The sequence below is a fragment of the Acinonyx jubatus genome, chromosome A3 (assembly GCF_027475565.1).
Source record: "Acinonyx jubatus isolate Ajub_Pintada_27869175 chromosome A3, VMU_Ajub_asm_v1.0, whole genome shotgun sequence".
In the NCBI taxonomy this organism is placed as follows: domain Eukaryota; kingdom Metazoa; phylum Chordata; class Mammalia; order Carnivora; family Felidae; genus Acinonyx; species Acinonyx jubatus.
This window is the reverse complement of record NC_069388.1, coordinates 64,673,851-64,698,814: the sequence shown is the minus strand read 5'-3', so window position 1 is coordinate 64,698,814 and position 24,964 is coordinate 64,673,851. Positions and strand designations below refer to the sequence as shown.

General features: G+C 49.3%; 1 protein-coding gene and 1 long non-coding RNA gene across 3 annotated transcripts in view; one reads left to right on the top strand and one right to left on the bottom strand.

Annotated features, from left to right (window-relative positions):
• Positions 1 to 1,095: 1,095 nt before the first annotated feature.
• The window catches only part of EPAS1 (endothelial PAS domain protein 1), an 83,808-nt gene continuing 59,939 nt past the window's right edge, over positions 1,096 to 24,964 (bottom strand). The window contains exons 5-16 of one of the 2 annotated variants that reach the window (XM_027072518.2): positions 24,533 to 24,651; positions 24,230 to 24,435; positions 15,378 to 15,484; positions 10,053 to 10,200; positions 9,176 to 9,390; positions 7,862 to 8,052; positions 7,237 to 7,347; positions 5,739 to 6,232; positions 4,730 to 4,865; positions 4,396 to 4,519; positions 3,911 to 4,072; positions 1,096 to 3,366 (exon numbers count right to left, since the gene is read on the bottom strand). In XM_027072518.2, the coding sequence (XP_026928319.1) occupies positions 3,215 to 3,366; positions 3,911 to 4,072; positions 4,396 to 4,519; positions 4,730 to 4,865; positions 5,739 to 6,232; positions 7,237 to 7,347; positions 7,862 to 8,052; positions 9,176 to 9,390; positions 10,053 to 10,200; positions 15,378 to 15,484; positions 24,230 to 24,435; positions 24,533 to 24,651 (2,165 nt within the window). In that variant the 3' untranslated portion in view covers positions 1,096 to 3,214. The remainder of the gene's footprint in view (positions 3,367 to 3,910; positions 4,073 to 4,395; positions 4,520 to 4,729; positions 4,866 to 5,738; positions 6,233 to 7,236; positions 7,348 to 7,861; positions 8,053 to 9,175; positions 9,391 to 10,052; positions 10,201 to 15,377; positions 15,485 to 24,229; positions 24,436 to 24,532; positions 24,652 to 24,964) is intronic. The other variant, XM_027072519.2, reaches the window with a different exon arrangement.
• Positions 10,195 to 11,358, top strand: LOC128311189 (uncharacterized). The gene is made up of 2 exons (XR_008289298.1): positions 10,195 to 10,844; positions 11,025 to 11,358. It is a non-coding gene; the product is annotated as an uncharacterized LOC128311189 (long non-coding RNA).

The window sequence follows — 24,964 nt, the reverse complement described above, 5'->3', positions numbered from 1 at the left end:
CCGCCATTCCCCCCTTACTAAGCTTCTTCCCTCCCAGCTGTGGTGGGAGGTTTCTGCATTCTTGAGGCCCAGGCTGATCTTTCCTGGCCTCCTCTGCACTGCCACAGGACCTGGACTCTGCCCAAAAGCAACTGAGGGCTCATTTGCATGTATTAGTTTTGTGCTTTTTGAACCCAGCATGGGCGTCCTTGGCCCAAGTACAAGTGTAGCTGGGGACACTGGAGCACAGTATTTGAGACAGGGACTATCTGGGAAAATGCAGGCCAAGGGCCTCCATTGTACACCAGCTCACACAGGGGAGTTGTTCAGGATTTTGTTTCCGCCACTATCTGGTAAGCTCTTGTGGAGATCATGACTTCACCAAATGAGTATAGTTAAAAAAAACAACTGTGTGTAGGGGGGGAATACTTTAAAACTCTTTTCTCCTGGGTCCTGCCTGGGTGGTCATGGAAGTGAAGCAATTGATTTCATTTTCACAGAGGCCACAGAGAAGCCAAGCAGTTCCCATTGGGGCCACAGAGGTCAAAGGACTATGCTGGAATGGCTGGTGCTAGGACTGATGGTTGTAAGCAGAGGCTGCTGCCGGCTGTCTCCCCAGCCCTGCATGGAGACAGCTGCCTATTCATAAGCAGGTCATGATTTAGAAAAGTAAAATTTGAACTCGAGAACGCATCACATATGGTCTCGGTATGAGGCGGTCTTTGCCCTTCCCATCCTACCTGGGAAGGTCCCGCTGGAGCCCTGCCACCTCCAAATGGAGGTCCTTCCTGACCCTTCGCGCAGCTGTCACGCTGCTTCACATAGTCTTCTGAAAGCAGGGCCGTGACTTCTGTCCTTGGGGACCCCCTAGGATATGAGAAAGGGCCCAGAGGCAGACAGAAAAATATGTGGGAAATATGGACAATGCAACATGGCGCCCGGTCTTGAGCCGTTCCTAAGTGTTAATGTTGCTCTGTTCTTCCTGTCGGCTGGCCTCCGTTGCCTCACAGAGATCAGCGCCAAGGCTCGTGGTCTGTAAACCGTTTAACAGATTCTTTGCTTTACGTCGGTGTAGCCCATGATAAGTCCCCACGGAACAAGAGTCACCGGCAGTGGTAGGATCAGAACACTTTAATAAGATATCAGTGTCAAAATACATTTCTTTATAAAGTTAAGCTCCCCTATAGTAATAATGTTGTCAGTAGGAGTTTGACAATACAATAATGTTCATGAACTCGTTACGTTGACAGGTAAGGTTACTATGAAGCTTGGAATATTTTTCAGAGTGTTTTAGTAAAACTGCAAGGGTAAAAATGCCCTTAATGCTGAGGCAACACACACAGGAAATCAAACACCAACACCAGCGTTTACGCGTCAGTAACCCTTCAAGTTCTGCCGCCGTGCGTGGGGCAAAGCGGTGGTGCTAAAGTGTGATTTGGTCAATGCAGCGACCGGGTCATTCTTCTTAGAGATTTCTTTTGAAATTCAGGGTTTTTTTGTTGTGTTTTTGGCAATATGTCCCTCCAGCTTTACCAAATTCTTCCCCTGCTGTGCTTTGTGTGTGTTTCTAGAAACTTCCTTGTTGTATCCAGGACAGCAAAGCTCCATGTGATTGGTATTTAAAAACCAAAAAGGTATCGTCCTTCTTACCCAGTGAGTTACAAAGTGCTCTGAGAACACTTGATTTTCAGTGCTTCCTACCTAAATAAGTCACTTCAGGTGACAGACAGAACTTGGGGAAGGCCTGAGGCTAGGGGCCACCCAGGAAGTCTGCCTGCTGTTCCTTGCTGGGCCACCTAACGGCAGGCTGAGGAAGGGGTGCGTGGCCGGTCAGGCCCAGCTGTGCCCCCTTCCCATATCCTCTCTCAGGCCAGCAACATGTGCTCCCGGCTGGTAAGCTGGGAGCACCATGGCTGGATCACGACCCCCATTTCTGAATCCAGTCTCTCATGAACTCCCACCAAAACCGTCTCGTGGTAATTCTGGAAATATCCAAATGTGCCATGTGAAAGACCTTTTGGGTCCCATAGCTCAGTGCACTTGAAGGGCTGGCAACAAAATCTGAAGAAAAATTAAAGCACTTCCCCTCCCTTAGATTTGCCCCACCCTCACCCCCACCCCATGACATGCCATCAGACCCTCTTGGCAGCAATAATAATATACATACATACATACATACATAATACATATAGAACACGAGAAGACAGCTCGCAGTGCTCCCACACTTTATGATTCCACGTCTTGGATTGTCTGTCATGCCCAGGGCATATCCCCGAAGCAAAAAGCCACCAGCAAGAGGCCTTGAGCAGTGCTGGTACAGGCCCGTGGGAGTTCTGTACAATCTGCAGTGTCAGCAACACCAGGGGAGAGAAAATGGACAGCTTCAAAAAGATCTTAAAGTGATTTCGTGAGCAGGATTCCATTTCCAAGTTTTTAGATATTACAAAGTACCCATATATATATGATAAACACTTAACCCAGATATAACTTTTCTTTTTAAAGAACTCTTATATTTTTGAGTAATAATTACCAAACAAATCCACTGAATGCGGGAGAAAAACCACACTGGGGGAAAAGCCACACTCCACAACCTTCACAGTTAACCCCATATGCTGGAGCCCACCCTTTGCATTTTCCTTTTCCCCAACAGTTGTGTCAAAATTAGAGCCGAGAGTCAGCTTAAGAAAAGAAGAAAAGATGGAAATTTATTACATGGTGATTAGTTTTAAAAAAGAAGGAAGGGCTTTGAGAGGGAAGAGGCCATGAAAATCAAGCTTGGAAAGCAAAATTATTTTGTTTCTCTTTGGCAACAACAACAAGAACTTTTTAGTTAAATGAAGCCAAAGCTTTCCCTACAAGAGAACAAATGTACACAAAACTCGTTAGTATGGATATCGTGTGTGTGAGAGAACGAGACAGAGGGACCCATGAATAATATAAATTAGAAGTAATCAAAGTGGGGGGAAGAAAAATCTTACAAAATTTAAGAACATTTCATTGACAGAATAAAACACAGCAGGTAAAACAACTGTGCATCTTAAAAATACACTAAAGTGAGCATCTTTAGAAAAAGGCCACCACGTGGGGACGTGGGCGAGTTCACCAGGTAGGTACATCTTGTAAAAAGTGTGTTGGTGTTAGAAATACCTAGTTGCAAAAATAGACGTAGAGAGTGAAGCTGGTGGGGCGGCGCGGGCAGGGGGGGCGGGGGGCCTGCCCAGTGGAGGGCCCTGGCTCAGGTGGCCTGGTCCAGGGCTCTGAGGAGGTCCCCTCCTTGCAGGAGCGTGGAGCTTCCTGGCACAGGAACATTCACCTCACAGTCATATCTGGTCAATTCGGGCAGCAGGTAGGGCTCAAAGGAGGGCCCAAGCAGCCGACTCGCCATGCCTGAAAGAATGAGAGTTTTAAAAACATGGTACCAAATGTGCCAAAAGGGTCTCTTCCATAAGAGGGGTTCTGGTGTGTTTCCCCCAAACAGTACCCTTTTCGTGATGGTATCTATGTTTTGTAAATGGCAGCCCAGGGAGGAAGACGGGCATCAGGTGCCTAACCCAGAGAACAAGGTCCAGGAGGGTGGCCCCCGCAGAGCTCTCTGGGCACGTCCTGCGCTCCGTTCCTGCCTGAAGGCAGAGCAGCACTCCTGCTATGGGAGTGAGCAGCAGGCAGTATGGCAACATGAAACCCTGAGCAAAAGACATGGGTTCGGGGACTCGTAGGTCCAAAGGGCCCTGGATGTCCCTTCTAGAGCCCTGTGGGCACACGGCACCCAGCCCCTGCTGTAGTAAAAATCTGGAAAGGTCGCTGCCTTCCAGGGCGTCAGTCTCATTCTCGTGCCCTGCTGAGCTCTGTGGCCTTGTGAGATCCAGCTCCTGGTGCTCTCTGTCCCCCGTCAGACCCTAGCATGGTGGGTCCACTTCCTGAACGCACTCACCTGACACCTTGGGAGCTGACGGCAGGCTGTAGTCCTGGTACTGGGGGGCGTAGCACTGTGGGGGGAACCCACTCTTGGTGTTCTCCCTGGGGCTCATGGCAGACGGCGGCAGATGTCTCAGAGGCTGTCCCGCACCCCTCATGGGAAGTTGGGTGAACTCATCTGAAAGACCAATGCCAGTGAGTGAGGGCAGTGCCAGGCCGAGGGAAGGGAGAGGCCGTGCAGCCCCCAGCATCCCCCTTCCTTCACAAAAGGTGCTCGGAACTAGAGCCAGCTCCTGGGGCAGCAGAACCCAGAGCTTTCTGACTGTATCGGCTGAGCCAGAGTGGAAAGGGGGTGCTGGGTGTGTGGAAGGCAGGGCAGAGGACACCACCCTGTTCTACCATGGCTCAGAGGTGCAGGCGATGAGACGGTGGGGGATCCCGGGTGGGCCCCTGCAAACACTGTCCCCCCAGCACCCCAGGAGGCCCGGGCCTGCTGCTTACCACTGGGGGCGCTTGCGCTCAGCAACTTGTCGGGCACCAAAGGGCAGTTCACGCTGCCCCTGAGGCTCTTCATCCTTTTCCACATCTGATGTGAAGTGCTGCTGCCTGACGGGTCCCCCTGGATCTAGAGGGGAGAAGGCCAGAGACCCGTTCCTCAAACTGAGTCGGGGGTGGGCTGCTCTCTCTGCAAGGCTGTATCCCTCTCTGCTGCCCGTCATAGGCTCTCTGAGCCCTCACAGCCATCGTGAGAGTTTCTGCCCAGGCCGGACCTCTGTTCTCGGGCTGTTTCCACCCCCAGCCAGCATCCCTAGGCCACACCAGGCAGATGGCTCACCCCGCTCAGGTCCTGGAAGGCCTGCTCCTCATATTCTCGCTGTCGCTTCAGCTTCAGCTTGTTGGACAGGGCTACCATGGCCGGGCTCATCACATCCGGGCCCTGGGGCCCAAAGCCTTTTGCAGACCTGCCAAGCCCGAGAGAGTGAGCTGTGAAGAAGTGGGGAGCCCCATACCCCCCAGGGCCTTCCCCCTGCTCCAGGGGCCCTCCCAGAACCAATAGTTGACCGTGCTGGCTCTAAGACCCAAAGGGCAGAGTCCCAGAGGAGGGGCAGGGGGCTTGAGATACCGATGGCTCAGATCACCTGTACCTCCCTCCACATTTGCCTGCTGGCCCAGCTGTACCCAGACAGCCTTTAGGCCTGACCTCATTCCATCTGTCTTTAAGACCTCTGGCTCCTGCCCTGTCTCTCCCCTGTACCACTGCCCAGAACCATTCCCCACTGAGGACCAGTGATGGGCAAGTGCCCCAGGGAAGTATCCAGTAGGTCCTGGGAGCTAGAAGTCACATCCCAACCATGTGACTCTGCCCAGTGAGCACCCTGCTGGTTGGCATGAGGCTTACTGGGGAGATTTAAAGGAGCCCTAAGACGTTGCTGCACTAGGACCTTGGGAAGCCAAAAGGCAGGGCGAATCAAGGGCATCTTTTTGCTTTTCTCAATCAGGGTTCTAGGAGAGAACTAAGAAAATAGTCACTCAAATCATTCTTTGCATTCTGTGGCTCAGCCGATGAACCCTGGTCTGAAGAGAGAGACGGTGGGGCTCAAGGCCCTCAACACCCCCCTTCTCTTCCTTCTCTGGGCCTCAGTCCCCTCTTGGTCTCCAGCCCTGATAGAAATGTGTCCTGCTTGAGGCCTCACATACCTTGGGGTGATTCCCTCAACGCATCCAGACTCTGAGTACAGAGAAGGCTGTGGTGGGGGAGAAGGGGAGGAGGCAGGGAGCCTTTCTGGGGCCCCAGAGATTACAGTAGGAGTCTGCTGCTGCAGCCAAGGGTCTCTGCCACTTACTTTTTCTTGAAGACGGAGAGATGGGGTGAGTTGATGGGGGTCCCCAACGGTGATGGCCCCAAGGACTCCGCGTGCTGATCCACAACAGGCCACTTCGTGGGCCCAAAGTGTAATGGCGGATCAGGGGGCCACTGTGTGCTGCTGGACCTGCCTCCCAGGGAGGAGAGAGGGGTGCCGGCTTGGCCACAGCACGGGGGCAGGGACACTTTACTGCCGCCATCAAAGAAGATGGAGGACAGGGGCCGGTGCTCAGGCTCTATCTTCTTGCTTCCCAGCTGCTGTTGATACTTGTCCAGGAGGAAAGGGCTGTGGGAGGCCCCGGGCGCCAGCGGCTGGAAGATGTTCGTCATGGTGCTGAAGCAGTGCTGGGGGGTCGACTGGGGCTTCTCCTGCAGAAGCCTCTCCTCGGGGCAGATGGGACTGAGCTGGAAGTCTTCCCCGTCCATGGGGATGTAGGGGGCCAGGGTCTCCAAGTCCAGCTCACTGAAGTCCGTCTGGGGGCAGGGCAGCGGCAGAGGAGCGGTGAGGCTGGTGCCTCCTGAGAACGCTGGTCCAGCCGCCGTCTGCCCCTCACAGCCCTGCCCCTGTCCCCCCTCTCCCGTGCCCCTCCCGGCGTCCCTCCCTTGCTTCAGCACCTCTGGCCGTTGCCCACCAAAAGGAAACCCAGGTTTGTCTACCCCATGTACGCGTCTCCCCGCACGTGATGCTAGCCTTTCCAGGGGTCCACCCCTCTTCAGCCTGTGCCCCAGACTGCCCCACACTGCTGTCACTGCCTCACCCAACCCGAAACACCCTCCTCTCTCCAGTCTACCTGTCCAAACCTGCCCCCCCCCTCTCCTGTGGCCCCAGTAAGACTTCTCTGCCTGTGGTGACTGCCCCTGGGGCCAGAGCATACACAGGGGCTCCTGGAGAGCCAGAAACAGCTTTATATGCCCCAGCACAAAGGACGTTTTACAGAATTGCGGGAGCTTGTGCGAGGCAGGGCAAAGAGACCAGCTGAGCAGCCAGGTGGGATTTGTTTTATAATTGGGACTGAGACAAAGGGGGATTAATAATTCTTCTTGGACTTTGTGAAATATCCACCCACCTCCTCCTTGTTTTTATAACGTTTGAGAACAGTGGCCCTTCTGTAACAAGTGCGTTCCTAAAAAGTTGTGCGTAAGTGAAAATTTGTCAGACGCCTGTCATTTTTAAATCCATTTCAAATAAAAATTGTTCTTACAGAATCCTAAGGTGAAGGTGTGTGTGAGGAGAGTAATTGCTCCTTATTGCTTCTAAACATCTCACAAATCTGGAGATGCTCTTTGAACATAGGGCCTCTTTAAAGAATGCAATAGCTGGATTTGGCATGCAAAGCCGAGGGCAGAGGGGGGAGAAGGGGCTACCCACTGGCCCCATTTCCCAGTTAAGACCAGGGCCTTGGCCAAGTGTTCCCACTGGTCTCCGCCAAAAGGAACGAGGCTGCAAGAATGGGTGTGAGCCTTCACGGTCCACCTACCTGGGTGCTGCCCTGGTCCTTTGCCTCTGTATCTATGGTGAAGAGCTTCTCGATCACTTCAATCTTCAGATCGTCATTCAGAGATGTGTAATAGTCTCCGGGGCTGCTGGGCTGGGGGCCAGGAAGGAGGGTGACCAAGTCAAGAGTAGGACACTGGTCTTCCCAGAAGTCCAAGGTGAAAGGAGAAATCTATTTCTGGACCCACAGAGTCAACGCCAATCCGTGGAACAAGCATGTGTAGAGGGAACAATCCTTACAAGAAGGCTATGGCGAGGGGCCAGTGGTGGGGAGGGGAGTGCTCCAGAAACTGTACAGCTGTCTGCCTCGAGCAGGGTGGTTACTGCCCTGCACAGGGAATGAGTCATGGGCTCCAAGCTGTGTGTAACTCAGCCCCCATCTTCAAGGATCTTATCACATAGATGGGGGGGGGGGTGCAGACAGATATTAATGGCAAACTGCTGGAACAGCCGGCAGGTAAGGGTTACCACTGCCCTAGGGGACTCTGGGATAGCCTGAGGGGCATGCGGGCAGTATTCTTGTCTGGGCGGTCTACTCAGCCATCCTGCAGCAGCCAGAAAGAGCAGCCCACCCTTTCAGTGTCCTCACCCCAAGACGGGGTGCTCACCGTGGAGCAGCTGCTGCTGCTGGTGGCACTTGGGGTGGCGCTCCCGGAGGCAGCCGCTTGGGGCACGGTGAAGGCGGGCAGGCTCCCGGCCTCGCTCTGGGTGCTGTGGCTCCTCAGCTCTCTGGACCATGGCTGGCTCGGGGGCAGAAGGGCACTGCTGTAGGCTGAGGACTTCTCAAAGTTCTGGCTCCCTGTGGAGACAAGGGCCTGGCCGCTTAACCCCCAAAAAGCACTAGGCCCACCCCTGGGCAGAGAAAACCCAAAGGAAGCACAGAGTGTCCGAGGACACTCTGAAGGTGTACCTGGGGGCTCCGCCCTCCATGCTCCGAGGTCTGGCTGTGACCAAGAGGCCATTACTGGGTCTGTGAGTCAATGAACAGGCTCCCTTTGAAGCAAACACCTTCCGAGAGCATCTCATTTTCAGAGACCTCATTTCAGATCCTAGCACCCACTTCCTTGACAGGCAATTGGGAATGTTGAGGGGTAGGAGGTTGCAAAAGGACAAGTGGACAATTTGCCTCAGTTCTGCCACAAAATAAGGAAGCTGCAAGACCTCTTGGCCTGGGGCTGCTGCCCTTTATAGTTTCTGAGGTTGCAATCCTCACATGGCCTTCCAGAGCACTTCTGAAGGGGCCAAGACAGTTGTAGGGTGAGCACGGGGAGGTGCTGCTGGCCCTGGGGCAGCTGTGCAAGGCTGGAGGAGGAAGATGGGGGTCACGACCTGGGAGCATGGGGCTCCCCGGGTGCACACTCAGGGTGCCTCCAGCACGGGAGGGGGACCAGGGCTGAAAATTTTGCCTGGGGCCATAGGACATGCATCTCCACTGGACTGGCATACATTTGTAAGAAATAGTGCATATGAGGGCTTCATGCTGGGCCAAAATCTTTTCTCCATCCACATTTCTGGAATTATTTCTGACACTATTTCAGCCTGGCCCTCCACCTAAACAGTCAATCTGTCCTTCAAGGCCCAGGTGGAGATTTATCCTCTATGAAAATGTGCCAGTGGCCTCAGGGCATCTCTCCTGCTGCCCCCTCCCTCGTCTCAGACTCTCTGCTGCCTGGACCAGAAAATCAGTCGACGTCTCAGGAGGGAGTCCCCCATAACCCCGCCCCACTCGGCACTGTGCAAGGTCAGAAGCAGGACTGTATTAGTGGCAGGAGCATGCGTTCTGTTTTGGGGCTCAGCACAGTCTGGCCACATGCACAAGACGCAGGGCTTAAGAAAAAGCCGAAGCCAGGGAAGCCTGCTACAGTCAGAACTGCCTCACCCAGAGAGGCTCAGCAGGCCCCTTTGAGCTAAGAAGCACCCACCGAAATCCAGGGCAATGATGGCATCCCCCGCAGTGGGGGCCAGCTGGGCCAGCTCCTCCGGCTCCTCCTTCAGCTTGGTGAACAGGTAGTCACTCTGCTCAGACACAGCCACCTCACTGCTGCTGTCAAAGATGCTGCTCATGGCCGTCAGGTGCGGCTTGAATAGGGATTCCGTCTGGTCCATGGAGAACACCACGTCGTTCTTCTCAATCTCGCTGATGGGACGAGAGGTGTGTCAGACCTTCCGGGTTTTCCAGCAAAATCCTTTTACACGCCCAGACCCGTGGAATACCAGGTAGCCAAGCCTTTCAGCCAAAAACATGGGTTCGGCCCCCATGCCAGTGCTTTGTAAGGAACCACACAATGACGTCTGGAGTCATGGCGGCAGCAATCCTGAAGAGTGCCCTCTGAGTATGGATGCATCTTGGATGCTTTTTATTATTGTGTGTGGGCTGCACTGTGTACATAGGTTTGAGGGCTTTTGTTTTTCTACCTAGCAGTGTGACCACCTCCAACTCTCTTCCCAGACACTATGGAGTGAAGGTGTTACATCTTCTCCCGGAAAGAACGAGAAATCCTCTTTCCTTGTCCCCCATTTAGAAAATATTAAGTGACAACTATGCTTTCTGCCTCCGCACGTGGGTCAGAGGCATGACACAGAGGACAAGCAGGGAGAAAGATGCAGGGAAAAAAAAACACTGTGAAGGGGGAAATTCCAGGTGTCCTATAATTCCTGAGACAGCCATAGAAATCCTGTGGGTCATAAGGATCAACACTACAAAGAGCTTTCGGAAGTAGTGCCCAGGTTCTGGCAGGTCTGGGTTCCCCAGGACTGCTGCCCTCAGTCCAGGGAGCACCGTGGCCCTCTTAGGCTTACCTCAGGACATAGTTCACACACATGATGCACTGGGGCTGCAGGTTGCGAGGGTTGTAGATGACCGTCCCCTGGGTCTCCAGCCACACGTAGCCCCCATGCTTTGCAAGCATCCGGTACTGGCCGCTCACCACCTGACCTTTGGTGCACACTGGGGGAGGAGAAACGGAGCCTGAGGTCAGGGAGGTTGGAAAGCGAGACCTCACAGGGAAGGCAGTCTGCGGGGAAACAGACAAGACTGGCCCCTAAGGCAGCAAGGACCTGCTTATGGCTTCTTTCCTCCTCCAGATTGTTCTAAGTGCTCATGTAGCATTTGTTTACTGTATGAAAGCCCTGGAAGGCGTCTCACATTCCCTACTCCGGAATTCTTCATCTGCTCCCAGTAAAAAGGAATCAATAAATCTCCTTAAATTAAAGTCTAATGTTAGAATTTCTGGTAGTTTTCCAACCTGGACATATACATTTTCATTCCTTGGGAATTCATTCTTCAGAATCCTAGCTCAGAACTCAAATCACAGAGAACTGGAAGAGGCACAGTGTAAGCATTAGAAAATCTTGCTTCATGGGGACTTTGGGAAAAGAACAATCCCCCTTAGATTTGGTTTCCTTATCTGCAAAATGAGGTACTGATAAAAATAATAGTAATGATAATAATCATTCTTAACTACCCGTATACCACAGCTATTCGTACTGGGCACGACATCTGCCTGTCTGGCTTATCAGGTGCAGAAGTGTTGACTGAATATCCTGGACAAATGCTGTATAGGAAAAGCCACCTCTTCCCCAGGTCTGCAGGTAACGTTGTGAGGGACCCCACGGAGAAGACCCAGATTCTCTGTAAACGCGGAGAATTGCCCCCCGTTCTCTGGGTACGCTCATGGGCCACCTCCCCATTCACCAGCCCTGTGTGGTGGAGGAAGGCAGCGTGGTTCACGCTAACACCACTTGTGGTCTTTTACATTAATGTTTTTCTAGGTACAGTTACCGTCTTCAAAAATTGAACAAGCACCACCTCCAGGGTGCAGGAAATACTAACTTATGGGTGTGCAGTGCTTTGCAGTGGTCAAAGCCATCTCAAGATGAACGCACTGCTGCAAAGCAACTAGAAGTGCCCACACGTAAGTGATCAATGAGGATGAGTGTTATCAGCAGCTCATGTGACACATGGTGGCACCATGAAGTGTCTCCTGTGATTCCTGTTTTACATCTGAAGAAACAGAGGCTTCGAACTATTGAGTAGCTTACTGAAAGGTCCCCTTGGTGGAAACAGTAGACGGGATCACAGCCTAAATTAAAGACTCCTAATCTAGGCTTTTGTGGTTCAGTTTTCATTTTTAAAATCAACTGGAGTGAGGTTTAATTTACCTTCAATAGAAAATGCACCTGCTTTAAGCACACAGTTCAGTGAGTTTGGACTAACGTACACACTCTTGCAGCTATCACCCCACAATCAAAGGTAAATGCCCTTCCCGTCACCCCTCCCCCACACCACCAAATTCTTTATGCCTCCTGATGGTTAATCCCCATCGCCACCCCTGGTCCCAGGCCACCCCTGATCTATTTTCTGTCACTGCATGTTGCTCTTCTCTCCATCTGCATGTAAGTGGAGCCATACAAGAGTGTGTACTCATTTGTGTCTGGCTTCTTGTCACTCAGCATGTTTTCCAGATTCCTCATGGTGCTGCAGGTATTCATGGTTTGTTCCTTTTTATAGCTGAGTAGTATTCCATTGTATGGAGGTACCATAATTGGTTTATCCATTCACCTGTAGATGGATGTGTAAGTTGTTTTCAGTTTCTTTGCTTATTACCAATAAAGCTGCTATAAACATTTGTGTACAGATCTTGGTACGGACACGCATTGTGGGTGCAGCTAGGAGTGCAATGGCCAGATCACACGCTAAGAACATACTTCCTTTATAAGAAGCGGCCACGTTACTTTCCAAAGTGGTGTATCAGCCTCGTCTAATCTTTTTAACAAAATCCTGGGCCGTAGAGAGGACAGATACGATCTTCTTTTAACAGGAAGAAACTAAAGCTGGGGGGATGGTGACCTGCTTGACATGATGCAGGACAACAGTGACACAGTCTGGGCTGGACAACAGCACTCCAGGCACCACACTCTCTTCCTATATCCCCCAAGCCGCCATTCACTGGGAAGACCTGATTTGCTATTGCTGTGGTCTGAAATCATCAGGGACTCCTTGGCCAAAGAAATCACTTCCTCCCTGATGTCCCTTTATGTGCCCGTGCTGAGGATCCCTTGCTGCAAAGAAACGATTCTTGCACAATTTCAAGTGCCTGGAGTTAACTTATTTAGTGGGATCTTAATGCAGACAAAGTTCAGGGCTCTTACTCTTTTTGATTAAACAGTACAGTGAGCAAAGGTCTTAACTGCATTTCTAGTGATTGCAGGCAAGGGCCTGCTCTGTCAGTAGAATATAATTACGCCTGCTTTCTAACCATCTGCTCATTAATGCCAGCCTTGGTGAGGGGCCTGCTCCCTGGTAGATAGGCCTTTTATGGCCTTTAATCTTGTTTTCCTAAGAGCACATAATGTCCTCACACAACAAAGAGAAACCGACCCCCCCAACCTTCCCGCCTAGCTCTTCCCACCCCTACCTCCAAGAGTAACAATGTATAAATTACTAATCCATTTGGAAATGATGGCTTTCAATTATCTAAATCTGGTTTGGGGACAGAGCTTCCCCAGTAATTTCAACGGTAAACTTTCACAGGCTAAAACACACATAGATGTGGAAACTCAGGATGCTGGTGTATAAACCTGGACCAGCCTCAAAGTTGGGCCTCCAATTATTCCACAGCATTGGTGTGAATCTGTGCTACAACTTTATTTGCACAAACCCAATCTCTCTCTCTCTCTCTCTCTCTCTCTCTCTCTCTCTCTCTCTCTCTCTCTCACACACACACACACACACACACACACACAGAAATAGATGCTTCCGTTTTAGCTGGCATTCACATGATTTCCAACCCATGCAGATTTCCCTTTGCTGGATTTGGGTTTGCTGGCTGGGTACAAGGCCTCTGAGCTCAGAGCAGCTTCACTTGGCTTCATCAGGAGAAGAAGGGAGCCTGTGATTTCTATTTGGGTCATGAATTACCTTTAAGTGTACCTAATGCTTAAATATACAGATTCAATAAAAAGCACCATATTTTCCCTGGAGTCAGCAGGAAACTGATATGACAAATTTTTACCCCAGCTCTGTTTTAAGGATCCAGGATTTTCTAAGAAGAAAGAAAAAATCTTTTTTCTATGCCTTGTGAGAAGTCATCATTTTTGTTCCCTTTGATAGTAGTTACCTCCACTTTCCCACCCCAGAAGACAAAGTACAATACTGTCCTCCAGGAATTCCCAGAACCTTCTAGTACCTTCTAGTCTACTTGTAGAACCCTGAATTGACTTCACCCTTGGCTCATAAAAAAAAAAAAAAAGCTGGACTTTTCCCCAATTTTACATCTAAAGGAGCAAAGGCCCAGAAAGCCAGGCGCTGGGCCAGAGCTGGGCCAGAGCCCAGGTCCCTGAGTCGCATTGTTGGGATAACTTTGGGAGCAAGAACCATCATGTAACAGAAAAGCATGGGGAATCCTACCATGAAGGCTGGAACCACATCCTACAATTTCAAAGCTGGGGCGGGCTAGGGCTAGGTCACATCCACGGGCACCCATCTCTGGGTCTCTAAGTGGGACTGAATCTAGGTTGGTTGGGCTGGTTGGTTTTTTTGCCAGAGAGCAGAGTGAGAAACTTCTCTGAGATATCCTCAGGGGCCCTTCTGCACTGTCAGCTCAAACCCCAAAGCCATGAGGAATAAGCAGAGAGACCAATTAGAAAGAGAAGATCCCACTCCATAAGAGAATATTAACTGTGCTCACGTACAGCTTATAGGGGTTGCTAATCTGTTAGCTGCTCTGAACTCAGCTGGCCTAGCCTTAGGACAGACAATGGATTTAAGAACAATGGACACACAGCAGCACCGCCATTTTCTTCACTGCCACCCCAAGCCACAGCTAATCCTGGAGGCCCAAGAGCAGCAAGGCCACGGGGAATCTTATTAGACTTACCTTACCCATTTTTAATCCTCCTATGATCCTCTCAGCACCTTGGTCTGCACCACTATCACCACTTATTTTGAAGCATTCTTTCCCAAATATGTGTTTTGCCCTTGGGTTTATCACTCAGTGCCTGCATTTTGCCAAACACTGTGCTAGATATTGAGGCTAAAGGTAAGAGCCACCTTGCTCCCACAGAGCCCACAACCCTCCTTTTCCTTCAGAAATGAGATCCCTTAAGTTGGGGAGTAATCCCATAAATTTCTCTGTCCCCCAGTGGGGCAATATAGGGTTATAGGCCCAGAGTCCTTGCGTGTTGACGGGCTATATGGATTTAAGGAAGTTGTCTTGGATCACCTGCAAATAGGATGTCTGAATTAGGAAAATGGCTAAGTGAATACATTAGAGTTGCCCTGTCCCATACAGTAGCTACTAGCCAGGTGTGGCTATTTAAATTTAATTAAATTAAACAAAAAATTCAGTTCCTCAGGTGCACTAGACATTTCATATGGACTATGCAGGTATAGAACAATTCCACTGCAGAAAGTTCTATTGGACAGTCCTGTTCCAGAATCTCTTTTAGAATTCAGGTTTTCATTCAAGGGGCAAAGCACAGTGTCCATATGCCATCACTAGTATGCCTGGGATAGCCTCCAACTGACTCCTCTGATCCAGCAAGATCTCTTGGGAGAACCACAGCCTACCTCAACACATCTTTTAAGTTGTGCCCTATGACTTTCACCCACGTAGCCCCATCCTCCCCCATCCTTCAAGGTGCAACTCAAGTGCTCCGTCCTCTCCTTTTCCTGAACTCTCCCAGGGCTCCTCTTCTCAGGACATGTGGACTTCCTTCTATAGCATACAACCCAGTTGACTGTGTGTTGTCTCGTACTGCTCTCTACAGAGCTGTCCCACAGGGTTGTACAGACTGCTGACTGCATGTGGGTGTTGGGTGGAGGTGGCCCGTGGGGACTGAGATTCAGCCTGCCTTCCTTCCACTCGCCAAGCTGTGTGCCTTGGCATGGGTGTGTCCCCCCCTGAGGAAGGGTGTGTGCCCTCTTCCTAATTTGTGTGAAGTTGTCATCTGGGCTGGTGGCAGCCTCAGTTTCTGACCATCCTGAGGGCACGGGGCTCGTCTGCCACAGAAGATGTGATGTCTGTGAAGGAGGTAAGCAGGTCTTATCTCACTGGTCACACCTCACTCAAGGCCATATTCCACAGATACAAGGGAGCCACATAGGGCACTCCAGGAACTTACGGTTCTGGTGACTTTTGGTCATGTTCTCTGAGTCCAGGGCATGGTAGAACTCGTAGGCTGAGCGGCCGAGCAGCTCCTCAGGGTGGTAACCAATCAGTTCTGTGATTCTGAATTAAAAAAAAAAAAAAATCACGTGGGAAGAGACACTGCATGAATGTGGGCGGAGGCTCAAAGAGCTAAATCCAGAAGGTAAATCAAATGCACGCATTCTGATGAAAACACTCCAGGCTTCCTGGTCACACCATTCATCCAAGTTAAAAAACAAAACAAAACATGTGGTCCACCTGCAACTGTGGCTCCACCCAACCTCCGCTCTTCCTGCCCTTCCCGGACTCATGTTTGGAAGGTCAGGATTCCTATCCCCCAGCCCAATATACACGTACACCTAGTCTCCAACAACCACTGGACGGGGCTCTCCCACCCTCCACCTCCCGATTTCTGCAGGCGAGGGAGCAGAGATCCAGGGAGAGCAGACAATTTGCTTGATGCCCACACAAGCATCCAGGGACAGACCAAGAATGAAAACCAGGGATCCGATCGCCAGCTCAAGCTTATGCTAGTACAGGGTGATATAAACACAAGTGAAGACGATGTGGTGTCAAGTTGGGAAAAAGCACAGAGTCGGCCTTCGTCTGTGTGTTAGGTCATGACTGAGGAGGAGAGTGGGCAGGAGATCCCCGTGTGTGTCTGATATTCGCTTCTCTGAGTGCTTTTCCTTAGGCCCTGCCTGGTGACTTTGGGTACCTCTTGGACATCAGGCTTGCCTTCCATGGCACTTTAACCTGCCCCTCCCTACTTCAAGGGAAGGGGGCAGGTGGGAAGTGCTGAGGGGAAGAAATATAAAAGTAAGGTGGTGGAAAAGTGTCTTCTCATTATACTCTGATAAAGGGGCAGCTCTGAAATGACAGGGCTCGGCTGTCCCAAGCGTCCCTGTCTTCACCCTGTAAGGTGTCTGGGTTTGATGGAAAGTGGGCAGAGAGTAGACAAATGTGGAGAACTGTGAAGGGTCATGTAACACTCTTAGGACTCTTTGCTCTGTACCAGAACCATTGAAATCAAGAAGACCTGCCCAAGAACCACCAGATTAGCCGCTTTCCCACATCATACCTAAGCATTATTTCTTGTCTTTCTTATCTCACAGCTTTCCTAATGGGCTCATTGTCTTGTTTACCTGGCCTACCACAAGTCAGAAGTGGGGCTATGTTCTTATGATTACGAGCTCTATTTCAGAACGCATGACTTCTGAGTAAAGCCCTGTCATCGATCCATTTTGGAAATTAATAACAGGGGAGAAAGCACAAGCAGAGAGTAGACGCAAGGGCCCCCTGATTTCCTGTCCCTATTCTCTCCCCGCTCCAAAGGGCCTTTGCACGTGTCTTCCAGAGCAAATCACCCTGAAATATTATTTCCATCTTGTCACTCCCCTATTTAAGCACTGACAGCTTTCTGTATTGTCAACCACTATCATCACCATGATCAAGAGTAAATATACTCTGCCTAACTTCAAAGACCCCCTGGAATCTGGTCCCCGACTTCCCCAGCAATTTGATTTTCAACTAACCTGCAGCGTGTCTTACACTCTGTGCCCTGGCAGATAGCTCTCCTCAAAGTGCCCCACACCCAGAAAACCCATTCTTGCTGCAGAGCCTTGATGCTTTCTCCTTCCCCCTCTTCTCCAGGCCCTGATGACTGCAAGGCCAGCTCAAGGCCTGGCCCTAGCCACGGAGCCCTAATTCCCCCACCCCTCACCTATGTCTCCTTCTCATGGAGTCCTAGCAGGTGGATATAACATCACAGAGAATTACCCACATCCTAGGCTGCCAACCCCTGAACTTAGGGACCACTTTCTCCTTTGGCCTTCCCTCCAATGGACACTTGATAAATACTTGAGTGACTGACCAGTGGATTGATTCTGTCTTAGGACCTAAAGTACAACAAGAGCCCTGTCTCCTCCAGCACTGCTAAGGGATCTGGGCAATAAAACTCAACTTTTTCTCCCAGAACATGAGTAACTTGTCTCAATGCATGTCAGTGAGTACACACACACACACACACACACACACACACACACACACACACTTCTCAGCAGAACCCTTCGTGATATTCAATACATCCTTTCTTCATTCTGGAAGCTGTGGCTGATGTGGTCAGAGAAGAGAAAAATTCTCTGCCTAGGTGAGACTTTGGGGTTAAATGCTTGGTTAGACAAGAAGCAGCCCAAAGGGGCTGAGCAGCTTAGGCCTCAGCTGATTCAGCCCCAATGGAGACTTCTTCAGAAAGATTTTCAGCAGTTCACTTGTGCCAGCCAGCTGCTCTCCCACCAGGAGGATCTGTCCCCTCACTTGGCCAGGAGCAGAGAGGCCTTTAAACTCATCGGCAACAGACATGTTCCTTGGCAGCCTGATCCTGGGGGTGGTGCCCAACAGCACCTTAGCGAGGTAAAGCCTGGGGGAGAACACGGAGACAGCGGAACAGTGCTGGCCTTTCCTTCCTTCCCTACAACCAAATAACTTTCTTGTTGGATCCGGGGCTTTTGAGCGTGAGCCTGGGAATAGGAATTATACCAGTGGGCCCTGCTGACAGTGGACCGGCCATTAACAGGCTTGCCGGTTTGCCAGATAAATTGCTTCTGTTTCTGGACAGGGCTAGCATTTTCTAGAGACCCTCAAAAATGAGGCCATCCTGGAAAAGATAGGATACCACTCCCTGAAGAAATTAAATTTTCTTTCAAGATTAGAATCTTTAAAATGTTCAAAGTAAATGTTTATGATAATCAGCCTCATAATAAAACATTTAAAAAATCTAATTACTTTACCATGCATTCAAAGGCACACAATGGGCATATTTTGGAAGGAGACAAACAAACCTAGATTTCAGAATTGCCAGCTAACTTCCCAGGAGTGGCCTTCATTTATCTTGTCAACTAAAATAAATATTTAATGTCTCCTTCTTCATTCCTTTAAACAGACTACTATAAAAACTGGGAAATACACATACCCCAAACACAATTGAAGAACATTCGAGTTGTCAAACTTCACAAAGCCAGGAAACCCCAACTTCAAGCTAATGGTCATTCCCCTCCATCTGCAGGCACGCAGACGCCAGTGGGGAGGTTAATGAACCCAGCTTGTTTATAGGGTCAGCTACGACAGCACAGAAGGGCCTTCGCTGCTAATTTCCCCGGGTCCCAGAGAAGCCTGTGGAGCTGGGCTGTGATAAAGCTTTCATCTGCTCTCTTCATCAGGGTTAGGGAAAACTATTTTTTTCTTTCTTTTTTTCTAATTAAGGGCCCTGACTCACTGGAAAAAAAAAATCAGTCTGGGGTCACCCATAAATTTAAAAAGTCAACTCAGTAGGGCTATTCTGTGTTAGAGAAGAGGGAAATGTAAAAGGGTCTAATTTACCAGATTTCAGAAATGAGGAGAGTAGAGCTCACTCTTTAACAATAAAGTAGAAGAAACAGATCAAGGGTGAGGTACAGAGAGAGAGAGAGAGACACAGATGGGCAGCCACAGGAGGCAGAGATAGAAGGCAGAAAGAAAACAGAAAATACAGAGGAAAAAGGGTCACTAGATTCTGAAGTGTTATGCCAAGTTAAGATGTGGGTCAGACCGCCTGGATTTGGGATTCAGAATCAGATAGGTCTTCATAATGTAAAATGGCAGTTACTCATTGTCCTTCAACTGTTCTTTACCTGTAAATGCCCACAGGTTCTTTTCAACATGGATTACCTGTGCCTCTCTTGCCTACAGTATCCATGCCATTGCCTCAGTGGGCAGCGGAAACCCAGCAAAAGGCCTAAGGTGACTCGCTCCTCCTCCAGGTGACACCGCTAAGCACACGTGCACACGGGACACGGCAGCAAGCTCCCTGACTCTAGACACCACTGCCTGGAGTCAAACAAGGTCTGGCCATGGCTTTTACCTCTGCTTCCTAGGTGGGTAAAGGGTTTGCTAAGTCAATTCATCATGTAAACAAGCTGTTTAGAGGGTATTTTAAACTATTCAAGAGGATAAAAGTTTTAAGGACTTTGTAAACCACGTATTTGTTTTCCAAAGAATGCATGTGCTAATAAACCATACTTCTGTTGAAGTCTGTTTTCTTTCCTTCCACCCTTTCTGGCCGTGGCCTGTCTCCAGCAACAACCTGATTCACCTCAGTTTGGTTTCTATAATGGGCTTAGAAGCTTTGGAACTTCATTTCCTTAATAATAGCCAGACTGCTCACAGACTCAGATTTCAATGTCTTCTGTTTTAATATGCTTTTACCCAGATTTTGTTTGCTTTAAACAGTAGTCCTTAAGCTTTGTGTTTTCCTCAAATATTATGTGGCCTTGTGAAATCTATACAAACAGCTCTGTAGTTAAGGGACAATCAGTTTTCATCTTGTCGGTGTGATGTGCAACGGGTGTGGTGACTTTATACCCAGGAAGACCACCCTAGCTCAGTCCTGGACTGACCTTGCTCTGAGTACCACCAAATGCCACAGCTGCCTTTGGTTACCTTGGGACCCCCAAGCAGTAAGAAGAAATCTGCCTTGAATTGTTGCAAGAGAGGAGCAGATCGTGTAGAAGAAATAATCTTTGAATTAGCACGTTGATTCAACTTCGAAATATATTGCAAAGAGAATTTGTAGACCTGTCTCTTCTAGGGGACTATCTCAAGCAGACCAGGCAGGATAATATATAAGCATTTCTTATATGTACGTTCCAACTCTGGCTGATTTCAGGACACTGTCATTTGGAGGAGACATAGATGCCAAGGAGAGCACTTAAAACTTCTTCTAATTCAAAGATTTAAAGAAAGTCACTACACCCTCTTCTATTAGATGTGAGCAGAAAGGCTAATAATGTGTAGGGCTGCAAAAATATTTAGAATACACTAGGTATGGTACTAAAAAACTACATGTATTAATTTGAAAGGCCACTCTGAGTTTTCAAATGCCACCTACCCTCTAAAAAAAGTACCATAATTTATTAAGTGTATCTCATGATGCAATGAAAGTATATAATCTTTTACTATTAATTTGCCTAAAATTAATGTATTTTATTCTCAGATTTCAATACTCCTGCCTCCCAAGTATTTTGATGTGTATGTATTTCATGACTCATGGCTCTTTATAGTTTTCTTCACTGACATTCTCTTTATGATCCCCAATTCTTCTCTCACTACTATTATTTTTATTATTCCAGACTTTTTTTAATGCTTATTTATTTTAGAGAGAGAGAGAGTGCATGCAAGAGCAAGGGAAGGGCAGAGAAAGGGGGACAGAGGATTCAAAGAGGGCTCTGTGCTGACAGCAGCCCTCCCAATGCGGGGCTTGAACTCACGAATCATGAGATCATGACCTGAGCCAAAGTCGAACGCTCAACTGACTGAGCTACCCAGGTGCCCCCCTCTTCTGTGTATAAAGAGAATTCGTCATAAATTTGACCCACAGAATTTGAAACACAGACATCTTAACTTACCCAATTATGCCTCATGTTGCCTTAATCCAATGGCAAAACAGGGTTGCCTTCAAATTCTTTAACTGTAGACTACACGATCCTCTTTGTTAATCTGAAATTTTCACTGTTACTCTGATACCGTATTCTCCCTATTGATATGGAGCCTACCCACAATCTGCTTTTATAATTTATTTCTCAGAGACAGGAACACTCACACACAAATCACGGTAGGATTATGTGAATTAGAGTTGGCCCTCTCCCTGGATGCCTGGCTCCCTTCACAGTTACTCCCTGTCACCACTAGGTGGCACCTCCACATGAATTTAAGAACCACCCCATTTTAGAGTTAAACTATTTGTGAATAACCTCTATCTCCCTTTTCAGTGAACGGAATGCTCTATTTTGTGCCATCTACTGCAGTTCATTAAGCTGCTGGTGTCTCAATATCTAAACTCTTGGAGATCAGGAGCCATTTCTTTTACTTATTTGCTAGAATAGTCTCCAGCACAGGGCTAGATACACAGCACATGCTCAGTAAATAACAGCTGGCTCACTGGTTGCTCAGTATTTTAGGAAACAGAGTGGAACGGCTCTGTGGGAGTCCTAAATGGAGACAGATCATCGGTCACAGTGATAGTCAGGACATCCTTCCTTAACCTTGCCACCATGGTGCTCCCCTTGTCAGGAGCAGTCAACCACATATACGCAAATGTAACTGACATGAAGTGTCACAGAATTTACTTTGTAAAATGTTTACTTTTTAGATGATTCATGTGAGACCTAATAACAGTCCTCTAACCCTTTACGATGAGGCACGGGACCAGCGCATTCTGAGCTGTTTTCCTTTATTCAGCTGTGGCTGCCTCAGAACCCCGTTGCCTGGATTCCATGGACTGTGGGAACCCAAGAGTTAAATGTGAGATTACAGCCTGATTTTCTCTCTTCTTTCTGCTTTATTTCTCTCCCCTCTCCCTTCTCCCTTTATTTCTTCTCCAACACCCTTTTTTTTTTTTTTTTTTTTGATTATCATCAGTCTGTGGTTTCTATACACGGAAGAAAAAGTACTCAGCCCTCTTTAAAAAGTGATTTTGTGGATTCCAATTGCCTTATATTTTCATCAGATTCTTTCAGTTTTCCTTATGGTAAAGTAGTCCCCTGGGTGGGAAATCACAGCCCCTCAATGTAGTTAGGTGTCATCAAATCTAGTGAATTCCTAGATTAAATGGGAAATGGAAAGCAGTCCCCCGCCCCATTAGCTATCATATGTAAGTGTTGGTTTTTGAAACGTTGATCTCGGAAGGGTATTAAGGAGGCAGAGAGAGAGAGAGAGAGAGAGAGAGAGAGAGAGAGAGAGAGGAAGAGAGTGTCTGTGTACATGTGTGTTCATGTACACCATTCCCCATTCTAATGAAAGAGCGAAAACAAAACAAGCTACCAAACCCAAAAAACTCCAGTTCTCATCAAAGCAATAGAGAAATAGCACTTAAGGATTAAGGACTTAAAATAGTCACTTTATAAACCGTCTAAGCCATGTCTGTGCCCTTGTTAACTAATCTGCTAATCGGTTAAACACAACTTCCGTGAGGCACAGCATTCTGTATACGTAAAGCACCTCTGTATTCATCCCTCCAGCCCACTGAACTCAGAGTTCGGGCCATGTAATTAGGTTTATTGAAAGGCAAGATTTTGCTGAAAATGCAATGTGTCCAGCAGAACTTAGAAGCACTATCACCCTCCACACTCTGAGTCACAAAGCCCTAAATCACAGGTTCCTTCAAGCCAGTATCGACTCTGCCTGTAAGCCCTGAGCCAGACTAAGCAGCCGGCACCAGGGATCTCTCTCTTCTCTGTGTCCGTTCCCTCCTCGACCACTGTTAGGCCAATTCCTGCTACGTGTGTCCCCTCTTCTTTTATCCAAAGCAAAGCTGCTTTCAGGAAATGACCTGAGACCCATTCAAATAAGGTAATGAAAGGAGGACAACCTCAGATTACTCTTTCCAGAGGATTTTTTTCTTCACTTTAACAAGGATCAAAGTCTTAAGCTTAAAAAATCCCTGTCTTCTATTAACTAGAGATGCTGAGTTATTTTCTCGGACTGCAGGGTTTTCCCAGAGCTTGTGGGGTCACATGAGGGATGGCTTCACTCACAGGGGCTACATGCAGCTTGCAGAGTCCCAGGCACAACAGCAGCTGCTCCGGGCTGTATGGCTAAGGCATCCAGAGCACCACCCCATCCTGGAGCCAGACATGTGGGCCACGCAGTGGGAATTCCCATGTCATCTGGAGAGTCTACGTTATAGATCTGTGTCTTCTGCCAAGAATGTTCCTTTGAATGCAAAGGCTTCATCTGACAGATGACCCCTTACACACAACATGGATTTCTCCAATGCCTGCCTTTGGGACAACCTTTATCTCCAATCTTCATCCTGATCACAATTATGACACTATTAACCACGGTAATCAACGTCGACTGTGTCAGAGTTCTAGGACAAAAGTCTTCATATGTGCATTTTCTCCCTATGAGGTTAGAGTACTTCTTACTACTTAGAGAATTAGCTGCTGCCTGGGTCCTGGTGCCATGGTGGTCAGAACAGGGGGCCAGGAATGACTCAAGGACCCTTTCACAAAAGTCCTTCAATTGTGCCTCGAGTGGAGACCAATTCTAAGAAGGGACATATGCAGTCTTAGGCACTCTTTCAACAACTTATAATAAAGAACAAGTTAGCATGAGAATAACAGCTCACACTGAACATTTCCTATTGGACTTGAACCCGGGCCATCCCGCCAGAGCCAACACTCTGAAGCACGTCACTCTCCCGTAGGAGAGCTGTCAGTGGGGCCTGGTTTGGGGGGTTAGAGTCTAGCTTAGCTTCCTTCATCAAAAAGTCTTTGAAATTAGCCTGGACAGTAGCTGGGATGGAGGTGACACAGAAGGAACAAAGGCTGAGGAAAGAGCTCATTAATGGAAGAGAACAGGTGGAAGGCTTGCAGCCATGGAGCAGTTTCAGACCCCGAAGCTCCTGGCTGGTCTCTGAATTGGGAGTGCTGATGGAGAGATCTCTAGACCCTGGTCTTCTGGGAATGAGACTCCTGGAAATTTGCTCAGGAGCCTGACACATATGTGGAGGACTATGTACACACTCAACAAGGACAACGGGGCCACAGAGCAGAATGGCTCTGCCTTCGGCCCCTGATACCGCATCAACAGGGAACCACCAAATAGGGTACCCAGAGCCCCTCAGCCGCACTGATGGGATGAAACAGTGACACACGCCCACAGACTTGTACCCGGCAATGCAACGTTCCCGCCCCAGACCCACACCTTTCCCACAGGCACAGCCACACACACACGCCCGTGCAGGTGAGACACAGCCCTGCCACGGCACACGCGCTCCGGGGCCCCCACCTGTCGTCACAGTAGGTGAACTTCATGTCCATGCTGTGGCGGCTCAGGAAGGTCTTGCTGTCCAGGGGGATGTCCATGTGGGATGGGTGCTGGATGGGTTCGCACATGATGATGAGGCAGGAGAGCAGGGGCTCCTTGAAGCTGCACAGACTACTGTGAGGGGGGCAGCTGTTGTAGACCTTCACCTGGCCGGTGCAGTGCAAGACCTGGAGACCAGCCACGGGGGGGGGATCAGCTGCGGGGCCAGCGGCACACACGGGGGTCGGGGTGGGGGACTCCAGCCCAGGCCTGCTGTCGTCCTACCTTCCAGGTGGCTGACTTGAGGTTGACGGTCCGGCCTCTGTTGGTGACGGTGCACTTCATCCTCATGAAGAAGTCCCGCTCTGTGGACATGTCTTTGCCTTTCTTCCCAAAACCAGAGCCTGGATGGGGACGAGCAGAGGGACCCGGTTGACTTTTAGTTTCATGCTTATATTCAGAAGAGGGGCCCTGATGCAGTTTTTCTGGGCAATGTATTGTGCGTGCTTCCCAAGGATCTGCTCCCTTAGCACCTGTGGCCTGCCATGAACGCTCAGTACCATATTGGCCCATGGACTAACGTTGTCTCATCTCCGGCTGGTCTCCCCACCTGGAGTAGAAGCTCCTGAAGGCTGTTCCACTGTTTTGTTTCCCACTGCACCTAGTACATAGTCAGTGCTCACTTCAGGGTTGCGAGGCAAGGGGTGACCAGTAGCC